Genomic DNA, 25,639 nt, shown 5'->3' on the forward strand with positions numbered 1-25,639 from the left:
CATAAGTCACTTTCTGTACAAGGGGAAAAAAAAGATAATTCTAGCAAGTAAATCATGGTAGCTTAGTGCTTTGGGCAAACAAACTTGTGCCTTATCTCTTCCAAAAAACCCGTGGAAAATGCATGATAAATGGCACATTTCAGAGAACATGTTATGTCACTGTGAAATAACTTTGATTCATGATTATGTATTTATCTTTAAACAACTGACAAACCTTAGGGTATCTAAATTATTATCATGTGCTCTATGCTATTGTGGTTTTCTGCTAGCAAACCTGAATGATGTGAGGTAAGATAAGACATTTGCTTTTTCAGTCATAATGTTCTATAAAGAACAAATAAGCAAAATATTGTTACTGTATTTTATAGTTGGATGAAGTCCTCTGAAAAATATTTATCGGAAATCATTTCCTCCAATTGTGTTTTGAAAAGCATTAAAATAAACTTCAAACAGAAAAGGACAGGGCTTGTTAATCAAAGGTTTTATATTACACAGCAAAAGAAAATATCATCATTTGGATTTATAATAAAGTAATTATTCACAAAATTAAAAGGCATAATGATAAATTTGTTCCTTTCAGTTGTGTGTTTGCATAAATTCTCTTCTGAATTACATTTTAAAATGAAGATTTCATTTTCTCTGCCCTTTCAAATAGAAAGGAATCATGTTATTTGATTTTCTGTTGTGACAAATCAGGAAAGATGACTTAAATGCTCTATTGCTTGCATTAGTAATACCAACTATTTTAATTGTAAATGCTGTATAAGGATTCAGATGAGTATAGGAGAAGAGGGCTTTTCTTTTCCAATAATCCACTGGTACTACTTTCGTGCATGTGAAATCAATGCTGCTAATATTAGTAAGGTTCTTAACCTGTTTCCTCCCATTTCTGCATTGCTTTTAGAATCATATCATCCAGCAGTGCCTGTCTAGATGTTTAGCTGATAATAAGTCTGTGGAAGTCAAAAGATATATAACAGCTTACACAAGTTCAGAATCTGTTCTCCATGTCTGTTCCTTTGGCTTACATTGAGCCAATAAGTTACAAAAAAAGTTGTCATTAAATGGTACAAATACAGTACGCTCAGTTTACAACATATTCCTTATGTTGATTTTTTAAAAGCTGGGTTGGGTTTTTTCAGCTGAAGCTTTTGGGGTTTTACTTTTCCATTTCATCATTTGGTAAAGGTTTTAGTGAATGTAAGTTGTCAGTCATTATGTCATGGCAATTCTAAATTAGATGACATTCCTCACCCAAGTTATTTTAATGCTATGGCCTCAAATCAATCTATAGAAATGCCTTTTAAATATGACCATGAAGTAAAAAAAATTCGTATATTTGTCTATTTTTCCATTTATTCTCTGTTTCCTTATCTTCACTGAGCAGTAATAAATGTTGGTTACTTGGAGGTAGAAAAACAGAAAATGATAATCGCTTTACATGATGGAAGTGTCTTTGTTTTCCTTATATCTAGTACTTTGCAGTGTATTTAGCTTGGCTAAGCTATCATTTTTTTCTTAGAATACTTGAATCTGTTGACATTTATGTATACATTGCATTTTGTATGTAAATAGAAAGTTTTATGGCTTTGAATTTTGAATCAAAACGTCAAACTCCTATTTTGCCTTGGTGCATGACAGACATTTAAAACATTTACAAACAAAAAAAAGAAAGAAATACTTATACTGATTTTGACGCAATGTTTTTAGAAATATCTTTAGTGCTTGACTAAACGTTTAAGCTCTCAAAAGTGAAATGCCTATCTCTTAATGAGCACAAAAGATGGAAGCATGTAAATATGGAAACATTGTAAATGGTCATATAACAAATTTATTATTCTATAGCTTTGTAGACTGCTTTGTTTCTTTTTCAGTTCCTACTATCCTCAGTCTTGGTAAATTGAGAACAATATGGCAGAACCCATTCAGTTGAAAACTATCTGCAAATTAAACGATCTATATAGTTAATGAGAGTTGGGAAACAGCACAAACCCCCTGCCAGCAAGAGACTACTATCATAGCTTTGTATGAGATAAAATAAGGTGATAATCACACAGGCAACATTTTCAGAGAGTTTATATGTAAATATAGTAACACTGCACCTATTTTCTGCATATGCAAAAAAAAAAATCAGGAAGGTCCTGCCTTCAAGAAATCATTTGTTTACCGGGACGGGCAGAGAGAAGGCAGAATTACTGGTCTGGGAATCTCAAGAGGTATTGGCTATGTCTAACTATCAGTATATAACATAGATTTGCTCTCATTTTATAGTTTTGGTATTAGGCAGTAATGGATGCTGTTGAAGCACAATTCTTTCACATGGATACTTCTTAACAGAACAGGGGAAACTGTGCTCCTTTCAGATATCAAAAGGTTTTGCTGTTTTCTAAGCTTTAAGTTGATATTACTACATTTAGCGAACTATAAAAATCAGTATAATTTTGTTGTCTTTATGATCTTTTAATTTTTTTCTGTTTGCTTAGGTCTGCAGCGTGGGCTGTTAAAGCCCATTTTTAAGTCAATTAACAGGGTTAGGACAATCTGTTTAAATGCAACAAACTAATTGGGAAAAATATCTTCCTACTGTTACAGTGAAACTTAAAATAAATTAAAGATGTACAAGTAAAAATGGAATGGAAATCTCAGATGTTACAGAAGTATGTTCCTTTTTCAGGGTGCTCCTAAACCGATTGCCATTGAGCCATGTTCAGGAAACAGAGCCGCAGTCCTGACGGTGTTTTTGTGTCTTCCCAGAGGACCATCAGGAGTCCCCCCACCTGGTCAGTCAGGTAAGACTTGTTTGGGTGAGTGTTGTGTCCAAAATAATGGCACAGTGGATGGATACAAGGAGCTACTCAGTCAAGCTGACGTTAAGTGTAGCGCTGATGTTTAATGTAGGAATTTTGGTTTGGAATTTGTTGTTGCATCACAATAAAAAGGCCATTGATTAAACCAGGCTGGTGTACAGTTGAACATCTCATTAGGACTTCAGAAACAAATACCTGTGCATGTCGATATGCTTCAACATTGTCTTTCAGGGCAAAAAAATTTCCTATGTTGCCCCTTCTATAGCTTCAATTCAAGTTATAAATGAGGCTGTATAGGGAATATCAGTGAGTATTCCCAGTTCAAGCTGATATTTAGTGCAGTCTAGTTTTCACAATGAATCCCAACACTTTACTGTCGAGGGCACAATTAGAATATTAGTATTTCCCAGAATGCCTGTCAGATAAAACCTGGAATTGTGTGAGTGAATGCTTCATTAGGGAGGTGTTCACTTTGGAAATGATCCCACCTCTTTTTAAGGCACCACTTGCATTATCTGAAAGCACTTCTTGTGGTAACTTACATTATATGATCTATTCTAGATCATTATACAAAACCATTCTCATAAAATACTTCTCAAACAGAAGGTACCTAAATACACTTTTTAAATCCTTTAAATAACTGCCTGCAATGACATGATACAAAGCAGCCATGACAAAAAAGTGTAGACAGTGATGTGACACTGCACATGTGACCAGTTTACTATTTCAGAATTCACTGGAGCTGTTGTCGAAATGAACAACTTTGTAAGGAATAGTAAACTGCATGGTATGTGCCCAAAATGCTCCTATAAACCAGAAAATATGCTTTCAGGCTAACTTTTATCATTAAGAGCCAAAAAGATATCCTTTTAACCTTCAAAAATCCATTTAAGAGATTAAAAAGTATTGAGTAATGATGAGGGCAAACTCAGTTGACTTGTGTTGGAAATAAGCTCAGCTGGGTGTTCTTCTTCTTTTGGCCTGATCACTATCTGTTATTTATTTGGGGGGTTTAGTTCATTTTTTGAGGGGGAAGGGTGTTATATATTTTTTTCCAATGAGTTCTAAGATGAGGACTTAGTTCTTAAAATGCTGTTTATGGCTTGGAGTATCATTTTTGGAAGTGCTATGAAAATAAAAGTGTTACTGATGCTTTGTCAAATACATTTCCTGGAAGAAATATATAAATATAAGTGCTCTGAAGAGAGCAATGAGAGAGGGAGGATGTTTAGCGTATTCCCTCTTCATGTTTTAAGGAAATGAAGGTGTTTATAGTCTTGCAACAAGAAAAAAATGTTATGAAAGGAAATTAAAAGTAATTGTTGAAATTGGAGATTAAAATGGTTTTGGAGGGGTTTTTTTGTTGTTTTCAAATTTACCTATGATGTGCATCTTAGTAGTAAAAATGTATTTATCTGGTTTCTTCATAATCATCTTCTGTTTACCATATAAAGGAGTTCTTTAAAAGTAATTGCTATTCTTTGCTGTCTGTAATTCATTTAAGGAATAGGCTTTTTTAAACAGGACTTTGGTTCAACAACACATTAGATGTGTAATTCTGAATGTTTCTCCATGTATGAAAGAACATACCTATTTTTTACATGTGTTATGTTCTCCTATTCTGCTCTGTCTTCCATCAGCATTTCAGGCATATGTTTGGAATGCTGTTCCTCCATTTGTTATTATGGTATTTGTCAGCTATTTAGTGTTTAAAAATATATAAATGTTTCAGTGCCACAACTTTCCCTTTGTTCAGGGTCAAAAACAAATAGAAATGCTTGAGGTGTGCAACCATGCTGATTCAACCATTAGAGTGTATTAGATTATATTGCTATAATCATTTTTATCTGGCAGTAATGAATTTTGGTACTCGTGGACTGCTTTCTCTACATGTAACCATGCGTAGACTAGGCAGAAGCTATTATGCAAGTTTGTTGGCATACCTGTAGCTAATTCACTTCATTCCTGTCCTGCAGCACTACCTGCTGCTTCTTTCCTGGGCTTCCTGGGAGCAGATGCTGTGAACACTGCCAAGTTTTTGGAAATGATGTGGAAACTTTGTGCTGCGCACACGTTTGCTATGCAGTTGGTTTCACCTACGACCTAAGCTAGATGAAAACAATGATATTTAGGTGGATAAAGTAGTGTGTTCAGTAATTATGTTGTGCCAAGTAATATTAGAATCCTCTATTACTTGCATATAACCATTTTCAAGCTCATTGGGATCATTCAAGGATAAAGCTGACAGTGTGTCAAGCATTTCTGTTTAAATGATATGTCGATACTGATTCTCAGTTCACAGTGAGAGAGACTGTGGATTTCATTTCTTCCATGCAAATCTCTGAAATATAAGAAGGGAATGCCTGTAGTGTTACTGTTTTTCATCCCATTTTTTCCAGAATCAAGGAAGCAAATTCTTTACACAAATAACTAATCTATGTGCCACTGGAGCTGTTAGTTGTATCCCTAATTTTTCAAGTTCTGAATCTGAGTTTTATTTTTCCAAGTTTTATATCAGCATTTTGTTAAAAAGCGTCTTTGAATATTAAAAAAGAAAACAACCAAACTAAAAACCCCCAAAGAAAAAAAAAACTCTAATGTAAAGGTTGCTCTTTCAGTGGCATATGTTCTATACTTCACCTTTATCAGCAGCTGGAAGAAAAGTTGAAGCTACAGATGGTGGGCTTTGGCCAAAGGCTATGCACAGCAAAAATTTCTCTAGCAGAGACCATATGTCCCAATGGAAATCTATGTGTTCCCCACTTCCTGTAGAAAATACTCAGAACTTTACAGACTTTCAACAGCATTGTTTAGCTCTAAGTGCTAATTCTGTAAGTATACAAGTAATAGCTTGGTTGGCACAGTTAAACTGCTTAAAATTAATCTGTGATTTTAGACAGATTTTATATGGATGGGTCACGCAGCTTTAGTCAAAATATTGATAAAAATGAGTTTATTGCAAAAGAGGAAAACTATTCATTGTGACTCATGTTTTTAAAAGGGACTTTTTCAATGAAGGAACGACTTGTAGAATTAAAAATCCTGAAAATCTGGAAAGTCATTGTAGTAGGCAGACCTTACGTTTTCTTTTAGGTATAAGCTAAGAATTCAGTTATACTTCTCTGGAGTACCAACTGGTTTTAAATGAAATTTTGCTTGGATTAAGGCAAAAATTAGAACCAAAGTATAAATTAGAATGATCAATGAAAAACATTAAGGAAGTTAAATTTTTCAGGTTTGGACCGAGTGATAGAACATGTGGTTTCTTCATTCTTCAGTTGTCTCATTGACAGCACGGTACCTTTGTAGTCAGATCAAAAATAAAAGGTTCAAAAACATAGCAATTGTCTGTACAATTCCTGTGTGCATCAATATGAATGCATCAGTGTAGTGCACATATGACAAGGTTTATGATACATTTGAAGCTAGAGATCATAATTTATTGCTGTAGTGTCTGACCCCATGCTTTAAATAGCTTATACTCTTCTTAATATCAAAGCAGATCTAATAACGAGAGCAGTTGCAACCAGATCTCTAGAAAGAACTAAATTATACATTGCACAGGGTATTGAACAAAGCAGGTTAGACTGAAACAAAACTATAATATATGAAGTAATGCAGAAAAAGGTGCCAATGAGCTACCAGCAGTGGAAGGGCCAAGAATAACTCCTTCAAGGTTTTCATAGAGTTTTGGTGATATATTGGGCAATACAGAAAGAATAGTTTGGTAATATTCTATTAAAAGAACTGAGATCATGTCATCGTTACTACTAAAGCCAACTAAATCCCGTGCTTTGAGGTATTGAGTTATTGTACAATAAGTTTACAAAATAACATTTTTATCATTCTTGGATAAGGCCACTAAATGCCGTAAAGCACAAACAGAAATGAGAATATTAAAGCATTTCAAAATAATTCAGAATCAAGGAGTGTAATTTCTGAATTATTTGCAGGTTATGTTACTTTCACACGGCAGCATTTCCTTATCTATAAAGAAGGTAAAAATGGTAGAACACCCAGTAAAGGAGCTTCCCTATTAAAGCAGTGAGCTGAATGGTCTCTGCAGGTCTGCATATGTGTCTCTCTATTAAACCTTAATGGATATCTAACATCTATATGGCCATGACTAGGTGAGGTGAATCTAACTTAATAGGTAAAATAACACTTGGAAATTAAATGGAAATTAAAATAGAAGAGTACGTGCAGTATTCTGTTGCTATAAGTATAAATTAAGATGGCAAAATCTAGTGTTCCCCAGGCCTCTCCAACGGTGCTATCTGAAACATCCTGTCTGATATCCTTGACTCAAAATAGAATTTCATGTAGTTCTGGCCACACTAACTGTGGCGTTCAATCCTACTTAATCAGCAAGCTAGAGTAGGATCACAGAATCAATAAAACTACCATGCCATCTGCCTTCCCTGTACTCACCATCATAATGAATAACGACTCATTAAGTGTTCTACAAGACAATTAGCTCTGGATGAAAACAGTAACAAGACCTTCTTGATTCTATTTATAATTTTCTCTGATTAAAATATAAAAAAGCTAATGTATATCTTAAGAGACACATTAATAAATATGAATTAACTACTAGTTTTTATAGACTATTTTATTTACTTATATTGCTCAATTTTTATGACCCTTGGAAGCAAAACCATAGGTTATATTTTTCATATGTAGAGGGGGTTCATATGTGTACCTATCTCAGTATGCAGTGAACTAATTGCAGATATGCACTGGGGCATGTAAGTCCTATGAATTTCTACCTGCTACAAACACATTCCTTGCTCAGTCCTTTCATACGTGCAAAATAACTTAATAAAATCAGTAGTGCTACAAAGGTGAGTAGGGATTTTGTTCTAGAAAAATTTAAGTAAAAGAGATAGATGAAAATATACTGTAATTAAGACATACAGAAGGTGGTTGAATCTCTTATGGTCTTTTTTTTTCATGTTGGAGAATTACAGAATATTAAAGGTGTGAAAATACAGGAAAAATGTATGAAAAAGTTAGTAACAGAATACAAAGTGAATTGTACAGTGTGATGTACAGAGTACACATTATTAGGGGGCTGTGTATACATGTTGAGGGTTCTAGCATTTCTCATGTACTCAAAGAAAAAGACAAGGTAAACATCTGAATCTGATTCTGCACTAACAAGTACATCCATATGCAGACTGAAAAGCTCCTGCTTCACAGAAGTGGATGGGCTGAAGAGTCAAGGGTGAACTTCAGAGCCTCGAGGTCTTTTCCCACCCGCTTGATTCTATGATTCTATGATTTGCTAAGGACCACTCAAAAAAAAAATCTCGAAAATCTCAGTTCTGTTAATTTTCTCTGAAGTGCCAACATGTATCTGGAAATAAATCAAACAATATATCACACAAGACCAGTATGGATGTCTAGTACTTGTGTTAAAATACAGGGGTGAGTCAGGCATTTTAGTTATTATGCAAAGGTGCACAGTCATATTCATTAGACCAGAAGCTCTACACATAAGGTGGATTATTTTAAAAGACTCAGCGAGGAACAGAAATTTTTGAGTTTACCTTTACTGTTTAGACTGTGTGAAGACTGAGTTTAATCTTTCTCTCTAACCTAAGGCATGACTAGAACATTTTATATAGAAATGTAGTTTTAGTGATTGCATTGAGGGATACTCCATATTAGCTACCAACATGCTGCCAGTTAAATGCTCAAAAAATAGAAAAAGTTAACATTGTATGAGAAAATCAAAATGGTCTTTGTAAGAGTTTTAATGACTATAACTAAAACTAAATTCCTAATTTGTATATTAAGCAGTAACTTCAACTTATTGACACTGAGAGACTGGCTTGTAAATTGCCATGGTCTCACAAGATGTAAAATCTGGAGTTTTTTTCAGTTAACTTAACAAAATAGCTCTAAGACTTGATGTAAACTGAAATAATCTATTCTGAAGATTATTTTACTGAAGGAGTTGCTTTCTTTTAAGTAGTAAGGTCTATTTTCTGAGTGACTATTTTCTGCTTAATTCCATCCTTCTGCACAGCATCAGATGAGGGAGCAGACTGTGTTTATAGTATTGACTCTGTGAAAAAAACACAGTGGTAAGTGGCAGATGGTGCCAATGATTACTTAAAAAATATTTATGGCAATAGCAAAAACAAAGTAGATAATAGGATCCAGTAGTCACCACTACCCCTTCTCCAACCCAAATCCAAAGCAATTACTTTTGGAACCTGCAGGGTAAAATCTACCTGAAAAGCACTGAGGTTCTTAACACAAGAAGCCTTGTAAGTTATGAAGAATGAGGTAGGTATTGATTTTGTCTGGTCTTTTGCACAATTCTAGGTAGTTTTGTAAAGAATTAGTTTTTACATTATTCTAGCCATAGAACCTTGATTTCTTTAAACTCTGAAGAATTTACTTGAGAACAACATAAATGCTTTAATATGAAAAACAGGCAGTATAATATTAGCAATGTGTCTTCCACACACTTTGGAAAAAGTAGCTTATTGTTTGGACAGTAAACTGCACACTGTGGAGCTATCAGCTGAAAAAAAAAAGTTGAAAAAAAGAGAGCAGGAGACTAGAGGAGGTAGAGATGGTTGATTTACAACTTTATCATTGGACTTCCTGCTGAAAAGGGACTCAATAAAATGAGGCATATTAATAAAAACTGTTAAGCACTGTGAACAGTTCTTTGACAACTAGTTATTCATTATTCAAAACAAAACTGTCACTGTTTCTCCAGAGTATTAGAAATACCTTTTCTTTTTCTTTTGGGGGTTTTTGCAGCTTTAGTTGCATAAAGGGAACTGAAAGAATATCTGAAGAGGGTATTAAATTCTGAACACTGGGAAGTGTAAGTACAATCATGTCTATCTCTTCCACTGTTTGTGGAGGTTTTCTGAGCTATTTTCAGGTTGCATCCCTATGACAGTTTGGTGATTTATTCTCCCCTGTTGTCATGGGGAATAGAGAAGCAGTGATGAATGCTCATGATCCTAAGCTTCTGGACAAGAACAGACACACTAGAACCCAAACTTTCAAATCAAAGGCTCTAACCTGGAAGGAAACACCATCTTTCAACCATACCTGCCTGCTCACCATGAGCTGAAGTACTTGGGGTTATGCTGTTTTCATCCATCATCCGCAATGTTTTAACGCAGCAATCATATCTTCTCTCCACCTCCATTTTGCCAAGGCAAATAAGGTCTGCTTTAAACAGACCTTCAGTCTTCTGAGCACCTTTGTAGCACTGTCCCAGTTTCAGCTTCAGTTCATCACTTTTTACCTTGCATGACCAGGTTGTGCTCAGAGTGCCATGTGAAGTCCCATCTGGCATTGCCCCGTGGCGTTAACGTTTTGTTGCTTTTAACATTTACTTTTTTTAAACAATTTACTCCCCTTCCAACTTGGTATTTCTGTGCCCAACTTCTTACATCTCTGCCCTGATTTTCTTCCTCAGGCAGTAAACTTTTAGAGTGTAGGTTTCTACTTGTTCCCAAAATACATGGCTTTGAATTTGCTGTTGAATCTGAGTGCAGGTACATTCCTCAAATTCTTTAGGTTATGCATCTCTTTCTAGATTATGTTCTATGCCTTCTCGGTATTGATGATACATAGAAATGTTTGTCAGGATTGAATTTCAGCAGCTTACTCCTACTTTAATACCAAGCTCTTTAATAAAAACAAAAATGACTGGTAAAAACATTCATTCTTGTTTCTGTGCTCTACCTTCAGCAGCCTTCTTTCTCTTCAAAACTACTCTTTGTCTTCTCTCCTTCATGCCATTAGCTACTCTCCATAGCTCCTTTATTAAACTCTCATTTTGATAATTTATCTGTTGATAATTTCTTACAGTAAAAGATTTCAGAAATCTAGAAAATATTCTCCATGTTCTTACACAGAAAATCAGTTAATTTATTGTATAAAACCATCAGGTGTTTCTGGCACAAACTTTGATGAAATGTTGGTGCATTTTGACCTGTTTTCCATTTACCTGCCTTTAATTATTCTTTCTTCCAAAGTATCACATAACTGAGTCTGATTAATAGAGCAGTAAACAACTAAATATTTTTTTCCTTGAATCTACTCAATATTTAGTTTGAAATAAACAGCAATTACTGTTCTTAATTTTTATGCATTTGACATGACAGATTATTAAATTTCCCTGTTACCAGCCTTTGTTTTCTTGTATTCTTACAGAATTAGTGTTCTGATTACCCTAATGTCATTGCATAAAACTTCTGTTTCTTCTGTTTCCATATCCTCATTCCATTATCCATATTGATGGTACAGTCTTTGATAAACATTATGTCCTTCCTTGAAGACCATCAAATAATTCATTCCTGGGACAATCTCTAGAAAATACCTGATCTCTACTTCATTCTTTCTACATAATGACTCTTTCCTTTTTTGGTCTCTTAGTCATATACAGTGAAAATCCTTAGGTGCTTGTTTTACTGAACCTTTGAGAAGTCTAACTTATCTTGACTTTTGACAATTCTCACTTGGCTCTTACATTTCTTTGCCTCTAAAACACAGCCTCCTTTGTTTCTTGATGCTTTTTAGCCATTTTCATAGGCTTTCTGAATTTAAAAATATGCATAGGCTCCTTTCTTTAGAAGTTCTTTGGCTTCCATATAGCATGGTTATAATGGAATTTTTGGAAGCCAGAGAAGAGTCAAGATTTTTTCTTGATGAACGTACTGCAGAATGTTGATGTTCATCATCATCAGCTTGCTGTTGATGTAGAAAGGCATAGATTTCTAGCAGTGATTTGTCCTTTGGAGGATCTGGGCAAGATTTATGGTAGCCAGGACTTTTTGTTCCCTGCCTTGCCAAATGGCAGGGACAGCCTTAGGATCCTTCAATGGGCTCCCTGTGGAAGGGTGGGGAACTGCTGTTCCTTTATATTTTTGCCTCTTACTACTCAGAGCTCTAGTATCCTCACCATAATCACTTCCTCTAAACAACGTGGTAGTTTACAGAACTTGGTCTTATTTCCTTTCCTAGGTCTTGAAATCCTATACTTGTATTAGTGGATGTGATTTTCTTTTTTTCTTTTTGCCTATTCTATGATAAAGAAGCCAGAGGATTAGTAGGCTTTGGAAAGTCAGAGCAAAATTGATAGGATGTAGAAAAATAATTCATAAATACGAAGAAGAAAATGTTCTGTAAACTTAGGTCTTCAAATTTCATTGTCTTCCAGGCAGACCCTTAGGCACTTTGCAAGGCTAAGCTTTCCCTATTTGGAAGAAATCATAGTGTGCTTTTCTTCTTTTGACATGAATGATAGAGATGTCAACAAAGGAAAGAAAAATAAATAAAAAAATTATAAAGGCAACTAACAAACGTGAAGTTGTCACTCGAGAGTTTTGCTGAGAAAGGTCATACAATACTTATGTTTTTTAATAGAAATCTCATGAAAAAATCTTTCAGTAGTATGATTTATTTTATACAAATGGAAACTTGATGATCAGATCATGCTATAAAGCAACATTTTGTTCTACTGCTCTTGATATTAACACAAAGACCCAGTGTTTCTTACTGAAAGGCAATAATAGGGCCTGTCTTGTCTGCATTCAGCCCATGTGAATGTACACCTTAACCTAACAGAGCATCTTTTTTAATTTTGTGCTGTTAAACTTCGAGGATTCAACAGATGTCTAGTTAGAGCTGAAAAATTAGGTAAAGTGAACAAATCCCCGTGCAAGTGACACGCTGGATGATAAGTGTCCTTCCTATGTGAAAATTGGTGGTCTGGTTTTATATTCAGTCAACACGTACTATGTGGAGCAGATGGCTTACAGCTAAATTAGAATATAAACCTTTCAAAGTTAAAGTTATATATGATTTAAATCTTTCAGCAAGGGTCCCATCACCTATTTATCCTTCCTCTAACTTTGAATTCCTTGAAAAACATCTTTTTTTCTTTAATCAACAGAAGTCAATCTGAGACTAAAAAAAGTGACGTTGAGATCTGTCCTGATTCGTAGTCCTGCCATCATGGAAAGTTTCATTAGTTACAGGAACAATGCAATTGCCCATAATCTACCTTCCAACATTTATTTTAGCAAGCACACTCTTGGGGTAAGGTGCTTGTACTGTCTATTTTTGGGATAAAGCTGTCCAAAATTATACAGAGACCAATCAGATTTATCATTCTGTGGCATTTGATGGCATCCATCTGTTTATTTACAAAACTGCTAAAGACTTATTGAGTTACTAGACTACAGAGAAAATAAATTGAGTTATCATCTGTAGTTAAATTCAGTCCTTACATCTGCTGTCTTTTCAGCCTGCATGGTGTTTTCTGAAATTACACTGGCTTGCAGACCCAGGCTTCAGGAATACATTTGCTTCACAGCCTTTTTTTTATGCAATTTCAAGTGAATTTCTAATGCATGAGCAATTTGTGGTTCAGGAAAATGTTGACAGAAGGATGTCAGGGCTTTCAGTTTTTAGCAGTTTAAAAGCATGATAGGGACGGTTCTTGCTTAAAAGTAGCTCTTAAAAGTTTGGAGCTGCTCGATTTCTAGAATCATTTGGTCTAACCCCTTTCAGTCAATATTGTATAGCTATTGTAGAAGGCTAGGTTTAAAGCTTATGGACACAAATGAACTAATGTTATTAGTAATAAAACACTTTTAAGATGAGGGATGGGAAATGAACTCTCTCTGTGCTCTATATATTCAATTACTGTTGTAAGCAGAAAAGAGAAGACGTAAGGTTTAAAGTTCAACATTTTCTGTTAGTAAAACTGAATAGCAAACTGAGGAAATATATCTTAATGGGGCACTTTCTTTCTTGTGCTGAGTGAATTTGTAACAGTGAACTCAGTTATTGCCTACATCCTTTCTGATTGTGGACTAACTGTCCCATAACAGTGAAATCACTAGAAATGTCCTTCTGAAGAAACTGGTTTGGACCCAGCAAAGATATTAACTCAGAGCACCCACAGATAGCTGAGAAGTCTAGGTTTGTGTTAATTAGGTCATGGTTGTTAGAGAAGGGATGTTGTTTGTTATGATAAATCTTCCTTTACCATGACAAATTCTCAACTTCTCTTATTTGTATGCCTTGTGTAGTTCTACATCATAATTTTGGAATGAGAGGCATAAGGAATATAGTTCAGAGACATCTCCACGTCAGCTCATGTCCTGTAGGGAAATAGTAGTTCCAGGTCAGTACTGTCTGTACAAGACCAGGGCTCAGTTCTGCATCTCTCTGCACTATCCCTTTGCCATCTAGGTCTGACACTGCACCTACATGTAGGACCAGCTAAATAGTGCAATCAGATGACTAAGTCTTTGTGGAACATGAAAAGGGGAACAGTGTAGAAACCATCAAATGCTGGTTTTGGAATGAGTTTGAGACTAGCAAGGCTGTCAGAACTTGTACAGCGTAGTGAATCATACCTGACTGCAGAGCTGCTCAAGAATTTCTGCAGGATGCACCACTGTGTTCTACTTGTACTAGAGGGGCAGGTTTCTCTGGTATCAAGGCTACTCCTGCTGGCAATTTCCCAGGTTAAAAAATAATATAACCAAAAAAAAAAAGGTTGGAAGGTGATTTTTATGCTCTTCCTTAAAACATACAGCAAATATAAAGGTTTGCAGAAACAATGAAAAGGAATAAGTTTAGGCAGACAGAAATAGCAGTTTTCATATAATGAAACCTGTTTTAAAAAGTATTTTAAAAAAATTCCAAACTAAAAATCCAAGAAGTGGTTAAATATATAAAACAATGAAGATAAGGGAAATATAAAATGAGATGAAACTGGGCTCCTATGAATGTTACTGGACCTGGCAAGTAAGCCACACACTAAACTGCATATATTTTTCATAATGGAGAAGATGAGCTTGAAAATGACAAAGAGGTACTTAATATGGAAAAATGGCAGACAAAATAATACATCCAAAAGAGGGACATTTTAAACTGGTAGCTGTATGTGAATCACTTCTAAAAGAGTCCCTTTTTATAAACCTGATCTTTTTAAAATGTTTGGATCTGAGAAATGTTAATATTAAGTGAATTTTCCAAATTGCTAAGCAGGAAGTATGAACCTGAACAGTAGCCAAAAAAGACCCCTCTTGTCACTTGAAGTCTTTCATTTCAATAAAGTTGTCATGAGTGCTCAAAACATGCTAGGGTGTAAGTGAAAGATTACAAAGAAAATTACAATGGCAAACTATATTTAGGGTTAAGAGTGACTCAGCATGACACGATCATGAAAAGTTTAGAATGACAGTGTATCTATCCTTCACCCATTCTCTGCTTAATCTATACTATTTATATATATATATTTCTTACTTATAATTCACGATTCAATGATACACAGTCTGAAGTATCTTCTATTAAGTTCTCAGTGTCCTCAGCTTCTTTTGAATGTGTCTGAATGTAAGTGGGGCGTAAAATATCTGGTGCCTTGCATAGGGAAAACCCTGTAAGGCAGTAGACTGGATTGCAGTGATCAAAGGGTAACCTGCCTTATCCTTTCCTCTGCCAGTGACATACCAGCATGATACCCATAACTGCTGTTCAAGGCTTTCAAACTTGTCCGTGGTTGTCATTCAGACACTTTTCCAGGTACAGAAGTGCTTCAGGCTTGTGTTTTTTCCCCGTCAATCCTTCCCCTTCCTCTGCGTTTGCAGCTGCATCTGCCTCTCACTCCTTAGGCTCAAATTCACACAACGGTGGGTTCACCAGTACTTACTCTGTAGTGAAATGGTTTCACTAACTAGAGTTAAGCATGGAAGTTTTAGGTGGCTGATTGTAGTTAATCATATCAGAAAGGAAGAAAATTCTTGCAAGGACTTGCACTTACTGGAATTTGTACCCAGAGTAAATGCTAGCCCTTGCTCTGTTACCAGATTCACATGTGTTTGTGGATGCATGGTGTTTCTCTGTGCTCTCTGTAAAACTGAAATGCTACTTTGTGAGGATGTAGCAGGAATAAATGTTTGAGATGTTCTCAGATTCATTGTTGTAAGTTTAATAGAAAAAAAAAGTAATAATTCATAGCATGGTTGAGTGCATAACATCATTCATTAATTTCCAGATCCCTACGTTGCCTCAGCAGAAAAGTTCAAGTCAAGGATAAGGACTCTTCTTCACTATTTGTTGTTGAAATTTCAGATCAGTATCTCAATATATAAGATACTCTGTTGTTCCTTTTTGTTGGCTTTTTTTTTTTTCCCAGAGAAGTGCAGATTAATCTGTTATTCTTCCTGCAGATAAATGATTCCTGTCAAATATACTCATGCAGGAACCTTTGTCCACAATAGAGAAATACTGATTCGTCATCATGAGGTAAAATAGATAAAGAATCATTGATAGCATATTGCAACTGGGAGTGCACAATGAAGTTTTTTGTAGAGATATTTTGGTTACCTGAAAATGTATCAATATGCAAAAAGCATAACAAGTTACAGTACAAACTATTAGAGCATACACATTAAATTCAAGAAGAGACTGCATCTTTTCCTGGGGAAGCAGCAAAGGAATGCTGGTCATAAAATACAAAATAACCTAAGTATAAATCTGAACTTCAGATGGAATTTTCTTTACAATTTCTGGAGACTGAAATTGTTAAATTTTAAATACCAGTACTGAAGAAGTAACCTTTGAATAATTTTTATTTGCATTTTTATGTGTAGAGGATGAAAATAATATGGGGTTGTTTTTAGAAACCAGCAAACCATGGCTGGCAGCACAGTGAGCCACATCCTGAGCTGAGTCACAGAATTGTTCAGACTGACACAGGAGAAGAGTTACATGTAGCTTTAAATATATCATTTGATTTACTGTTTTCTGATAATTTAAGAGTATTTGCTCAAAAACATATTTAGAGTAGAGAAAGCTCTAATTTCTGTGAAATGATGCATTACAATCAATTACTCATCCACCTAAGAAACATCAGCCACACATCAGCTTCAATTCAGAACAGAATCTGAAGAATGGCCTGAAAGAGGCATCAAATTTCTTCTGCTTTTTAAAGACCTTAGCAATGCCAGATACTGAGTGTGACAAATGCAGTTAGGTATAAATTACCACCTTTCTTGCAGCTACTGGAGCTCAAGGTCCCACTTCCTTCCACTGAAAGGCACAGTTCCACCTTGGTTTGTACTGGAGGAAATCTGGAATGCCATTACAGAACACTCTGCAAACTCCCATTATTTTCAATAGGAGTGATGCCAAGCTCCTTTCAAAGTTGATTGCAGAATCATAAAAAAAATAAGGCTGGAAAGGACTTTTAGAGATCATTTACTCCCATCTCCCCTGTTCAAGGCGATATCAGCTGCATGTAAACAATTTCTGGCAGATGTTTGTCTAACCTGTTCATAAAAGCATACAAAAATGGACTTTGTGCTTCTTACTTAGGAAATTTTTTCCCATTGCATTGCTGTGATGTTAAAAAATCTTTCCTAATGGTTAACCTAAATTTCCTCTGCTATGGTTTAAGCCCATTACTTTTTATCATGCCCAAAATGAGCATGGAAAAAAGATTATTTCCTTCCCTCCTTTTCTCTGCAGTATTTTATATTTTTCTGTTTACATTCTATCACCTTTCTCTATATCAAAATAATCCCAGTTCCTCCAAGCTAGTCAAGGTCATGTTTTCTATACCTGATTGTTTTGTGTTAGCCCCCTCTATGATACCTCCTATGCAAAGACAGGTGCAGCAGGAGCATAGAATACTCAGGAATGGAGGAATAAAACAAATATTTTAAAATAAATTCTTACTAAAATGATACCAAGCATTCAGAAGCTTTTTGTTTTGTTTTGTTTTGTTTTGTTTTGTGTATACCACTTTATCTTTCAGTCTCTTCTACAGTGTGCCCTTTATATGCACAATATCCATCCTTCCTACACTGTTAATTACTAATGTTTGACATAGGTCAAAGGCTGGCATACCTAAAATGAGAGTTATGTGATATGTAGCATTGTAATTCTGAATTTGGGAAATATGCAGGATTTATAGAGTAACAGGAAAATCAAGGCTGTGGTTGATTCATATTTTCTACTTCCAAAATCTTAATTTTACTAAGTGTCTTGACACAGAAACCAGAAAGCTTACTCCATGCTTCTTCCTAAGTTTAGCTATTTTTAGGATTTCCTGCAGAGATCTTGGCCCTGAGGTTTAATTCCTTCTTCCCACACACATGCCCATCTTTTCCCATACACAGTGGAGCCAATGATTCATGTCTGGTAAAGTCAGCCAGCAGGGATCAGTTATTTCTCCATGCAGGGTTGTGGCACTTTGTAGCAAGGTGCAATAAAAAGTCCATTTAATGAAGAGAAATTTGTCTTAGGAAACAAGTGTGGCTTAGTTCCCAGCAGAAGTGAAGGGTGGCAATTTTAGAACTGTGATGTACATTTTGCTTACAAGGATGCATAATTCATTCATAGGGGAATTTGTAAATTATTCAAGTAATCCTTACCTGTGGGATAAATATTGGCCCCTAAGAATCTAATGTAGCTTCATAATCTGATAATTTATTCCATCAGGATAGTATTAAAAAATTCTGTAATAAACTTTCACTGTTTGTTATTGGGCAACTAGAGCTTTATTCAAATGCCATTTCCCTGATATTATACTTTCTCTCATTTTTCTCCATTGATCAGTAGTGATATGAAAAAGAAGATTTTTAGAAAGCACCATTCTCCTGCATTTTTTATCATAAATTACTGAGTTGTTTCTTCAATGGTAGGTACATAAAAACATTCCAGGTAGTCAAATGAACAATCAGAAACCATGTCAAGCATTTAAGATAGTTTTTTTCATTAAATAGAATTTAGGTTTGCCAACTTCAGCATAGGTAATATTTCTACACTTATAGGAAGCCACTTTGCACTTCTTCCCTGCTGTGACAGTCCCTATGAAAAATTCAAGACATATTGGATTTTGTATCCCAAACCAGATGAATCCCTACGGCAGGACTAGAATGTGAACATTGTAATAATTGACAAACATGACCACAGACACAGGCTGTCCCACCCAGGCAGTATAGCCCAACTATCAAAGAGAGTTTACATCAGCCAATGGCAGGTGACATCCTGACACTGTGCTGCACAAAGTTCAAGGAAGATGCAGCACCATTCTTTCTACTGGAGCAATTACCCTGTCAGATCTTACTCAACAGCTCTGGGGCTGCTGAACAGCCATTCCCTCATTAGATCCTATCCAAAATGTTCAAACATGGAAGTGCTAGCAAATGCTAGCATGGAAATGCTAATCTGGAGTGTCTGACTGATTACTACACAAAGCCTGTAGCTGTCACTTGGCCATCAAGTTGGAAACTGATACAAGGACAGGCGCAGTCAAGAGAAAGTATTTCACTTCATCAAGTTCCCTGCTCTGTGTCATAATATTCCATGTATTCTACACTTTTATATCCTCAAATGTTCCAAGTGCATCTATTTCTATAGATACATATAGATGCCAATAAAACACCACAGTGCAGCAGAGTGAACTTAAAATCCATGAAGGACAGAAATTGCTATCTACTAGTAAAATAATATATTTTACAGAATTCTAGTTCTTAGTCCTGAATTATGCTAATGTGAATCTATCCAAATCAGAAGGGTAGTTTCCGTATCAAAGCAATGCTTTCACTGAATGAAAGATATCTAGATATCTGAAAATTACAAAATTAGTTCCCAAGCTCATCTTCTAAACATATTTTATGGGTATACTTGTGAGGGATTTTTCTGGCCTATTTCAGGTGTTCTAGTGAAAGCTGATGTCCTTCCAGTCATATTTCCTATAGATAAGAGACGGAACATGGTTATAATTGCACTAAAATTTTTGTTCATTTACACACTCACCAATGATACAAAAATAGCGTAAATGAAAGCTGAGCATGGACACTCCCAATAAATTAACAAAGCAATTAGGTTTGAAAATATTAATTCCAATCAAAATGTGTATGCTCGCTAGTCTCAGTGCAGCCTGGTGCAAATACACCATATACTGAGATAAATCATTAGATTTCTCCTTCAAAAATAAGATATGCCACTGTGGCCACACTTGTATCTGTGGATGCATCTCCATAACTTATTCCACCTGAGGGATTGTATCACTATAGTGATACAAATGCCATTAAACCAGAAAAATTTTAGAGAAGTCACAAGAAACTTCATAAAACAAATAATTTCTGCCTGTTCCTTTTGGTATTTGTTCTTTGTTTTGACTACATCCATTTTAGCCCAGTACCTGGTCTGCCTTTTTTAGCTTGTGTTGCGTTGCTTAGTTATTTCTGATAAAAGTAGTTGTTACCTTGTCCTCTTGCAACTTCCCTACCTAATTGCAATAGCTACTGTCTGAATTTTCTTTTGGAAAGCAGAAGTTGAGACACTTTACTTCCCCAAATTATTTTCCTTTTGATATCAAGTTGCATGCTTGAATTTTAATGTTGCATTTCTTGCTCTGGGAGCTGAAACTTTTGTTTATTCAGCTGAGCACTGGCAGCAGTGGTGGTTTTCCCAGCAGGGCTCATCAATGTGTCTGCTCCCTTACTTTGAAGGAAGCTGTTTCCACTTATTCCTTAATTCTCCTAGAGAAAATGCCAGCAAATATGAAAGTTGGTAGGGGATACTGTGGTTCTTGTAATAATTTTTCTAGTAGAATGAAATGAAAAAAATACCACAGTCATGTTAGAGATCACCAAATAATAATCAGATGGTAATAATCTGTAACTGAAGAAGAGGTCCATGTCCAAGTACTTAACTTGCTTTGTATTCATGAGATTGAACTGAGCATAATTTGAATTTATGAGCTCTTAACTGTTGATTGATTTTGTTTGCTTTTTGGTATTATTTATATCTTTTGGATTGTAATACAAAGGGCCTATTGAAAACTTAGTTATGAATAAGAGACTCAACTTCAAATAAGTAGTTCTAAGCACTCTCCAAAGTATATGGAAGAGAAGGGAATATTTGTTTCTTAAGAAATCATCTATTATGAAATGAAAAACTTAAAGAAGTGGGTTGTGTTACCTTATTGGCAGTGCTTCAAAAAGTGCATTCTGTTCTTTGCTTTTGGATGCCACTTATACCATATTCTTACCAAACTGGAATGATGTTGTGCCAGACCTTGAAAAGCAAGCCTTTTTTCTGTTCAAAACATTTGCAGCATTTCAAGCTGAACAATTTATGTAGAGGAATAGATCTCTATTTAAAGAAAAGGGAGCAGACTACTCATTATCTGGAATCTTACTTTAACATGTTCTTTGTTTTGGAAGCAAGGCTATGAATCGTGTTCATTTTATGACCTGACCAGTCATGAATGAAAGAGCTGGCTGATTTTGTCTCCATAGTTATGTGCCTTTCTTGTAAACTCTGAGTATGCTGTAATAATATTTTCTTGTCCCAGACGGGTAAGGTTGAAATGTGAAGAAACAAACCTGATTGAACTTGCAGGTCTACTTGTAGTTTGATTCATTCTAGATACAGTTTGAACCAATTTTATGTCCTATTAGTCAAGAATAAAAAAATGATCCAGTATCACATACACTGACTCCACAGACAGATATGCTATGGTTTGATTTCCTGGATCTCTCCTTGACTCAATGAGAAGGCATTGTTAGACAAGGCTATAAAGTCAAATACCCCTTTTTAAGTTGAAATGCCAAAACAGGATCAAATTAGAGCAGACAGCTTTTCTAACTGTGATGTTTCACAATAGTGTAGCAATGCAATAAAAAGTATTAGGTTGTTCTGGTTTTTTTTCAAATTCAATGTGATGACCATATTGAAAAATATTTAATTGGGAAGAAACTTCTGATGCTGTCCTGCACCCACAGATATCTTTCAAGCTAATGCCTTCTCCTATTTCTTAACAACACACAGAAGTATAAATGGAAAATTAAGTCAACCATAGCAATACATACCATTCCTTCATGGGCAAATTTGATTATTCATTGTCTGCGTATAGAGTGGTGTGTTGATATCACAGCACAAAATATTCTGACATCTTCCAGACTTTTAGGACACTTCAAGGTGTGATTATGGAAAGTAACATTCAAGAGATTGAGCAAGTTATGTATGACATATTACTTGAAAATGACAAGAAAATTACTACTTTGCTGAAGAGGTAGATGTTGCTGCATGTAAGCATCTCTACACAGAAGAGAAAATGCAATTTACTACATTTTTCTTGTGGAAGTGATTATTTTTCTTATTTTAATGGAAAGACAAGAGTCTTACAATTTTATTTGGTAATAGTAAGTTAGCTCTTCTTTCCACATATTCAGCTTTCTTTTCCATATACCTGCAATGTATTTTTTGAAAAACATGATAGAAAGTGTGGCCCTAAATATAAAGGATTTCTGTCAAAAAATGAGTTACGAAGTTCTAAGTGCCTTTCAGCAATTAAAAAATTATTTCCATAGCATTGTGCTATTCGTTCTATGCATTTTGCCACCGCTGAAAATAATTTGTAATGTTTTAGAAATGTTGAGACATTTGAGTGTATTTTTAAATCTCTTTCTATGTGCATGTGTGAGCATAGATTAAAAATTTGATAAAATTTTATGGGTTTTAGTCAGCTGAATCCTAACATGCCTGGGAACCCTCTCTTTAGAAAGCTCAAATCTGAAGAAGGGGTCCTGTTTAAAAAAGTCTGTGTTTTTCCAACTTTATCAAGTGGTCAATACCATCTGTCTATACAAATCCTACCCCAATGTCATTCAGTGATGTATCACTGTGATGCATGATTAAATATTGAACATTGATTATGTAACTGCTGCAGTATTTAGTTTTGTTCACTGTACATAGAGACTCGTGAAACTTGGCCATTAAGTTCCTGTGAAGAAAGGACAGAGGCTCTTTGTGATGCTGGTCTTTTAAACAAAAGTTGTGTAGAAATGAAGTTGGAGGTATAGTTTGCAGATCTTGAGAGAGCTGCTGAAAATATGTGATCAGAAGCACCTCAGTTCTCTGAACTTTGCTGATATGAACTAGCTGTGGGAATTAACCCTGTTAGTTAAAATATATGATTTTACTTATGTATGCTTAAATTCTGATTCCGCAGACACTAAGCAGACATTTACTACAACTTAAGGTTGTCTGTGTCTGCAGCTAGCTATTTGAAGCAATTAACAAGTTTAAATGCAACTGCTGTCACAGAGGTGCCCATTTCATCATGGTTTTAAGCTTTTTTGTGAAGTGTTTGTGTAGTTATATACAAAATATACAAACTTAGGTCTATCTGCTAAGTTTCCCAACATAGTGGAATGAAAGATTTTTGCAGAAAAATATGTTTACTTTCAAAGGAAATTTCTAGCACTTCTGTTGTTCACAGCAGACTTTTAGATGCTACCAGAGCTGCTGTGTCAGCAGAGGCTGCACTGTGAAGTGTTTGAGCTGCTGGAGCAGTGGGGAGAAAGGAGAGGGCACAGTCAAGGCTCTCTGCTCCTCAGCCACACCTCTCCAGACCTGCCATGGAGTTTTATCACTTTGCCGTAACTGGGAGGTCATAGGAAAGACTATTTTCACCCATGGGGTTATTGTTGACAATTCATATATTTGGTCCTCAACATAAAACTGAACAACTGAATGATGCAGCTGATATGTTCAGTATCAAGTACCAGAGCACTGGGGAGAGCATGACAGTTAAGCTAGAAAACTTTTAAAGCCTAATCATTCAGCAAACAGCAAACAGCAAAAGTTGTGGGGAAAAAAATGCTTCAAGGGTTATTTTAAAAGAAATAAATGAAACTGGAAAGCCAAGTTCTTAGAAGTAACGGTTTGCTAGATTTGGCTGTGTAGCCCTTATTCCCTTCCCCTGGGTGAGTGCCTTGTGATACAGCCTTCAATAATGTAGTATTTGTTCTATGTTTCTGAAGAACACCTGCAACATTTACTGCTTAGATTGGACCATAAGAAAGGACAAAATTATTTTTGTACAAACAGCTGCAATGTTTGAATGTTTGGTGATGCCACTTGCATATATCTTAACATATTCTTCTGAATGTGGATGCTGTTGGATGTACATTTAAGGGTGGGGGAATGTGTGTACATACACATGCATGTACACCTGTAATTGAGGAAATGAGGAGCTTTCTTTTGCTCCACAAAAAGAACTATCAATTTCTCAGAAGAAGAATGCTGTAGGGCCAGCTTAAACATTTTAGTGCTGTAGATGTACGACTTTAAGCCCCGGGTAAAAGCCGACTGAATATGTCATAGACATGATTTGTCTTTCAATGATAGCAGCATCTCTCATAAAGCACTCCACTCAATCTATGGAATGATATTAGTAGTGAATGTGGAGAATGCTCTTTTCCAGTAGCTTGAGGTGTACTTATATGAAGCTAGCTGGTGAGTGACATGGTAAATAAAATCCAGAGGAAAAATGATGTACAGTTAAAGATGTATTTTAGTCACAGGCAGTGTAGCAGCAAAGGCAAACAGAAATAGAGCCCTGTAGTAGGTATGCAAAAATAAGAAGAAACAAATGCCTTCAAGAACTAATGGTCCCTTGCATCTTTTATCTGTTATCCCAAATTAGACTGGGAAAGATCTATTTGATGAAAAAAATTCTACTTCATCTTTTACTAAATCTTGTATTTCCCCTTGGTACTCAAACTTATGAAATGCATATTAGGAATAGAATTGTTCCATTTGGAGAAAAATGTATCGCACACATATTAACAGTGTGGAGGTCTGTATGGGTACATTATTTTACCATCTAGATAGTTTAAACCCCATTTTTTCATGTCTTTCTGACACTAATTCTAGCACCAGAATCACATTAGTCCCCACAGTGGATCTCCATTTCTGACAGTAGATTTCTCAGCAAATGAAAAATCATCCAGTCATTTCTCTCTAATTATGTGTGTCTCTAAATACCTAATTATCATTGGGAAGAAATTGCACGCTACAAAGATAATATTATGGAGAGCTGTTAATCTGTTAAGATGTTGCTTTCGAGTTTTGAAGGGTTGATGCAGCTGTTAAAACAGAATTTTTGCCACCTGGACATATCATTACCATTTTATTTTAAAATTCAGAAGCAAAGGATCAGAAGCCAGCGTACAGGACTTAGCTTCTTTGGGCATTCTGCTTGTCAGATAAAGGAATGTATCCTTATGTCCTGCATAATCTACTCTTTTCCATATTATAACCTACCCTGGCATTCTTAGAAGCTGAGTCTGTGGCAGCAATAACTATTAAATGTTCTTTCAGGGTTATTTGGTTTGTTAATAGCTTGGTTTGCATTGTCCATGTAAACGTGGCAACACAGAATAACACAGTAGATTCATGGAGTTTTCAGCCAAATACAATCTGCATAGAAATTACTTGTTTCTGTAGAATACTTGACAATTATGCTTAGGTGGCTTAACTGTAATTAATGTGTAATGTGTACTTTGGCTAGAAAAGAGAAATTACCAGGTACTTACCTCGTGATTATTTCAGCATGCACTGCGCAGTTAAGCTTTGTGGTCATAGTAGTACAGACTGCTGAACATCCTCAGCTTCTATTGAAGTCTACTGGTGCTGAATATGTCCAGAACCTCCTAGATAAGGTCCTGAATCCCTGAGAAATATATAGTGACTGAAAGTAAAGCATAATATACAGCTGAGTCCTGCATACAAGTAATGCCACTGTTTGTTAATTATATCATCAAAAATTTTCAGCTCAAGGACATTCCTGATCACTAGAGCTATAATACTTTATTTGTAGTAAAACCTCCCTTTAGAGCTGAACTTTTGTATTTCCTTATATTCCTTTTTTTCATAGGGATTCTTCAGGCTAAAAAATTCTATAGGAGACATGTATGAACTAGAGTGCTTCAATTTTAGAGGTAAACACGGGTGTTTACCTCTAAAAC

The 25,639-nt window shown here is 35.5% G+C and overlaps 1 protein-coding gene across 1 annotated transcript in view; it reads left to right on the plus strand.

Annotated features, from left to right (window-relative positions):
- Positions 1-25,639, plus strand: part of LOC108507930 (attractin-like protein 1) — a gene marked incomplete at its 5' end in the record, with an annotated part of 367,858 nt that overhangs the window by 311,973 nt on the left and 30,246 nt on the right. Inside the window, one exon of the mRNA XM_017836299.1 lies at positions 2,675-2,789. Within this exon, the coding sequence (XP_017691788.1) occupies positions 2,675-2,789 (115 nt within the window). The remainder of the gene's footprint in view (positions 1-2,674; positions 2,790-25,639) is intronic.

The sequence above is a fragment of the Lepidothrix coronata genome, unplaced genomic scaffold (assembly GCF_001604755.1).
Source record: "Lepidothrix coronata isolate B3197 unplaced genomic scaffold, Lepidothrix_coronata-1.0 Scaffold275, whole genome shotgun sequence".
Taxonomy (NCBI): Eukaryota; Metazoa; Chordata; class Aves; order Passeriformes; family Pipridae; genus Lepidothrix; species Lepidothrix coronata.